General features: G+C 47.0%; 1 protein-coding gene; it reads left to right on the top strand.

The window, feature by feature from the left end:
- Positions 1–1052: 1052 nt before the first annotated feature.
- GSTUM_00005275001 (uncharacterized protein) lies at positions 1053–4752 on the top strand. XM_002837377.2 has 13 exons: positions 1053–1454; positions 1569–1700; positions 1863–1942; positions 1996–2035; positions 2087–2109; positions 2162–2487; positions 2540–2673; positions 2740–3028; positions 3079–3224; positions 3280–3439; positions 3512–3674; positions 3730–3875; positions 3927–4752. Exons 1-13 carry the CDS (start codon positions 1248–1250, stop codon positions 4400–4402), a joined length of 2322 nt encoding a protein of 773 aa, XP_002837423.1. The 5' UTR covers positions 1053–1247; the 3' UTR covers positions 4403–4752.
- Positions 4753–4971: the final 219 nt, after the last annotated feature.

The following is a 4971-nucleotide window of genomic DNA, read 5'->3' as shown; positions in this document are numbered from 1 at the left end:
CCAGCAAAATACCGGCTGTCTCTCATACTCGAAGCACGCCTGGGGTGTAAATTATCATACAGTAGTAACACCAATAATTACGTGTACTGTACCCATCTTATTCATACCCTCCCACGCTTGACACCCACGTTACACGAGCCCCTCCCTATCCATCCCTTTACAAGTAGATATCCATCATCACCCAATGATGGGATGAGATGCGAGCGATGGAATTAAAAAATTTTCTTCTTCTACCGGGTGTGGATCCTGAAGTCGGTGGCCGGCTTACTCGAGTACAACATATGTAGGCTGGAGCACTTGGGGTACTTTTGAGAGTGCAATTGTTGTATCTTCAAGCCAATATTGATTGATTCCAACCGAGACTCAGCCGCTTCGCTGGACTCTGGCTTGATTTTTCAGCACGGGGTAGCGGTATCGCACAAGCTGTAATTTGATGTCCTGCACCGCACATTACTCGTACGAGTACAGTATCGTTGTTGATAGTGATTGTGTTGTCTGATTGATCCATCTACTTGTACTACTGGTATGATAACTGTTCTGGAGAGTACCGGTATGATACAGTAACTGGGCTTGCACTTTCCCCCCCCCCCCCACCTTGCTTGACCTTACTTTGCTCTGCTTTACTTTTTTCTTTCTGACTCCTTCTTTCTTTGGGGTTCGAGTCTTAATGTAGGGGACTAGTGTTGTGTTCAGGCAGAAATTCCTCCTTTCCCCCAGTATCATACTGTACCTATCATACTGTACCCATCCATACCGGTACTTCCACCCCCCCCCCTCACACCCCTTTTTGTATTTGTGCTGGATTTCATCCGAAGAGCAAATTCAACCTTACGGCTACTAGTGCTATTATTGTATCATACTAACCGACTTCTTTGTCTGAAGCCCACCCCCGCCCTATCCCTTCTCTCCCCCGGATCATCTGCTGTAGAGTCCCAGGCTTACTGTACAGTAACTTACCCTGGAGGGCATCTCCTATTTCGTTGCATCCGGGTGGAGCTTATCGTTATCGCGCCCGCCCTCCGTCTTTTTTTTCTTGTTTCGCTACCACCTCTTCCGTCTTCATTTATTGGAGTTATCGTGCCGTATCTCGAGTACTCGTACAGTACAGTATCCCTTATCGCCCTACCTTTAAGCCTCACTTCCTCCCTCTCTCCCTCTTTAGGGAACTAAAGAGCCTCATACAAACGTTTGTCGCCTGATCGTACGCCTTTTATTTGAACCTTTTTTCCTGGGGAATAAAATAAATCATGGCTTCCAAGGGCGTCGTGAAGCCGGTGGCTTTACCAACCCCGATATCTGCCTCGTCGGGGGGTAAAGCTACCTCTTCTGTTGTTGGTAAGGGTGGTGGGGCCGGGGGTGGGAGTGCGGAGAGTGAGGCTTCGGAAGAAGCTTCTGGAGCTAAGGATAAGTTGGAATTGAAACCTAATCAGCTATTGAAGAGTCAGAGTCCTTATGTAGGTTTGGAATTTTCCCTTTCCCCTATTTTCTTGCCCTTGATATTGTTGGTGTTTGAAGGGGGGGGAGGGAAGGGATGGAAGGGGGCTGATTTTGTGTGGCGAGTTTATTAGGTTCGTGGACATGCGTATAATCCAGTTCGGTGGCAGCTGTGGAATGAGGAGACGCTGGAGCTTGCGAAGAAGAATAACAGGATTGTGTTTGTTAGTATTGGGTATGCGGCTTGTCATTGTGAGTACACGATCGTGTTCTGGAGGGCCGGGGTGTTTGCTCCGGTAGTTAACGAACTTTGACGATTAGGGTGTCATGTAAGTCGAGTCGCACCGTTCAATCCGGATTACCCAGAGGGGCTGTATCTTCGCGGGGAGTGGATCGTCTTATTAACTGCCTTCTTGCTTTCGTGTTAGGTTATGGAACGTGAGAGCTTTGAAAACGAAGAGATCGCTAGGATTTTGAACGAGAACTTTATCCCCATAAAGATCGACAGGTACCAATTCTTACCATCTCGTAGGGCTGACAAAGTCTAACATTGCTTGGTAGAGAGGAGAGGCCGGATATCGACCGTATCTATATGAACTTTGTGAGTTTAAGTAATTGTCCAAAGGGTTGGGCTTTGTTGACCTAGACCCAGGTACAAGCAACGACAGGATCAGGGTTAGACCACTATGAAAACCCCGTTTTATCGCTGGTCTGACGTATTTTCTAGTGGTTGGCCGCTCAATGTCTTCCTCACCCCAGATCTCCAACCGGTGTTCGGTGGGACTTATTGGCCAGGCCCAAGTGCGGTCGGCGGGATGAAAGATCAGCTTGGGTTTCTGGAAGTGCTTAGGAAGATTGCAAACGTATGGAAGGAACAACACGAACGATGCGTAGCATCTGCATCCGATATCCTGAACCAATTGAAAGAATTCACAGACGAAGGGCTTAAAGGAACGGGGGGTGAGCCGGGCGATGGGTTAGAGTTGGACTTGCTTGAGGAAGCCTACCAGCACTTTATGGCTCGCTATGACCCGCTGTATGGTGGGTTTGGAAGTAGGTTTCTCTATCTAGTCTGCTGAATTTGATGTTAAAGACTGGAATTTAGACGCGCCCAAGTTCCCTACTCCTGTTAACCTGGCCTTCTTGTTGCGTCTGGGAACCTTCCCTGCGACTGTTCAAGATATTGTGGGCGAAATGGAATGTGAGAATGCAAAGTCGATGGTCATTGATACGCTTCAAGTAGTCTATACCTTCCCTTCTTTTAGGAGACTTTCAAGATGCTAAAATATTCTTCAATTCACGTAGGGCATGGCGAAAGGTGGAATACATGATCATATAGGCCACGGGTTTTCTCGGTACTCAGTTACTGCAAATTGGAACTTGCCCCACTTTGAGAAAATGCTCTACGACCAGGCGCAGCTTCTCAGCATTTATATCGATGCTTGGCTGGTAACAAAGTCGCCGGCAATGCTCGAGGCGGCGAATGATATCGCAGAGTATATGTGTTTGGATGCGTTAAAGAGCCCGGATGGTGCTTTCTATTCGTCAGAGGATGCGGACTCACTTTATAGAAAGGCGGATACTGAGAAACGAGGTTTGTGCTCCCACATAGCTTTCTACATAAATATCTGACAAGTTATGAAGAAGGGGCATTTTATGTCTGGACAAGAAAAGAATTTGATGTTATGCTTGGAGAACAGGATGCGTCGATTTGCGCCAGGTATTGGAATGTGCACAGAGACGGCAATGTAGATCCAGCCAATGACCCACACGACGAATTTATTGCACAGGTGGGCTTATGTTTCGGTGGAGTGTTGAAGAATATGAACTGACAGGTCCCTTTAGAATGTGCTATCTGTCGCTTCAACGCCCGAGAAGTTGAGCAAAATGTATGGCATGAGTGCTGAGAGAATCACCAACATTATCAGTTCTGCTCGCCAAAAGCTCCTTCAGCATCGTTTGAAGGAAAGACCTCGACCAAACCTCGATGACAAGATTGTTACTAGTTGGAACGGGTTAGCAATCGCCGCGTTGGCTAAAGCTGCTGGGGTGCTAGAGTCCACAGATCCGCGTAGAGCTCAATTGTATAAAAAGAATGCAGAGGAGGCAATATCTTTTATCCGGAAGAATTTGTATGATGAGAAGACAGGAATTTTGAAGAGAGTTTATAGGGATGGTCCAGGGGAAGCTGACGGGTTTGCTGATGATTACGCATTCTTGATATCCGGTTTGCTGTGCATGTGAGCGCTCCTTGCAGGTTATTTATTTGGTCTTTCTGACATGATTATATAATAGGTATGAGGCGACATTCGATGTGGAGTATTTGCAATGGGCGGATGCCTTGCAGCAGAAGCAGATCGATGCCTTCTGGGATGCGGAGAATGGGGGATTCTTTTCAACCTCTGAAGGGGCATCCGACTTGATCTTGAGGTTGAAAGACGGTGGGCTTTGAGTCAATGTTTTACTGCGAGCCATTGTTGATGATTGTCTAGGTCTTGACTCACAAGAACCCTCAACAAACGGAGTATCCGCAAACAACTTGTTCCGACTGGGAACCCTACTCGGCGATCCAAAATTAGAGGAATACGCCCAGCAAACATGCTCCGCATTTTCAACCGAATTACTCCAACATCCGTTCTTGTTTTCCTCTCTCATGCCCGCCATTGTGGCGTCAAACTTGGGGATGCGCTCAGTCGTACTTGCTGGGGACCCTAAGGACCCCACTATAGAAAAACACCTCAAGAGACTTCGGTCAAAGCTTCTCACTAACACTACGCTTGTGCAGCTCGATCCGGCCAGGGGGGACTCGTTGGATTGGTTGCTGAGCAGAAATAAGCTCCACAAGGAACTGTTAAATGTTGCCGCCAAAGGCAGCGGAAAACCAGTTGTTCAAGTATGCGAGGGGACGAAATGCCTGGATGCCTTTGACATGGGTGATATTGAGAGTGTGCTTGAGGAATTGGGTTAAACTTATTACTTTTTTAACTTTTTTTTATTCACCTTCACCACCTATATCTTCTGCTTCAACAAGGGCAGTCCCTTGCTAAATTCCCTAAATTATGGTTGAAACGCTTAATGCTTTACTCTTATCGCTTGTTTGCGGGGCCTTTTCTTTTTTTTCTCTCCTATCTTGTTCCGGCTTCTTGTTGGGTTAGTGAAATGGTGTTAGGGTAGGGGAGGGGTAGGAGCCACTCTTATGGCGCTTGAGTTCATTTACAATATCTACCAATTCATGATGTGAGATGATGGGCTGGTGCTCCAAGTATTGTGGGTTAGGCTAGTTTACTGCGTAATTGAAGCAATCCATTTTCATTGGAACCTAATAGCTCCTACCCTGTGGAGCAAAATGTCGGTATGTGTGGTGTGCTATGTAACTTATTGGCAATGGCAAGACGGAGCAACGGCTCGATCGAAGATCAGTCAAGGTTTGCTTCCAGAATCTGGCGGTGAAATGGTGATCAGCATCACTGACAATAGATAAGGGGTACCCATGAGGGGTAAATAGGTCTGCTTGGAGGTTATTCCAGCATGCCCAAG

Source organism: Tuber melanosporum (assembly GCF_000151645.1).
Source record: "Tuber melanosporum whole genome shotgun sequence assembly, scaffold_19, strain Mel28".
NCBI classification, from domain to species: domain Eukaryota; kingdom Fungi; phylum Ascomycota; class Pezizomycetes; order Pezizales; family Tuberaceae; genus Tuber; species Tuber melanosporum.
Note: the sequence above shows the minus strand (reverse complement) of the source record. Positions and strands in the feature narration are given on the sequence as shown.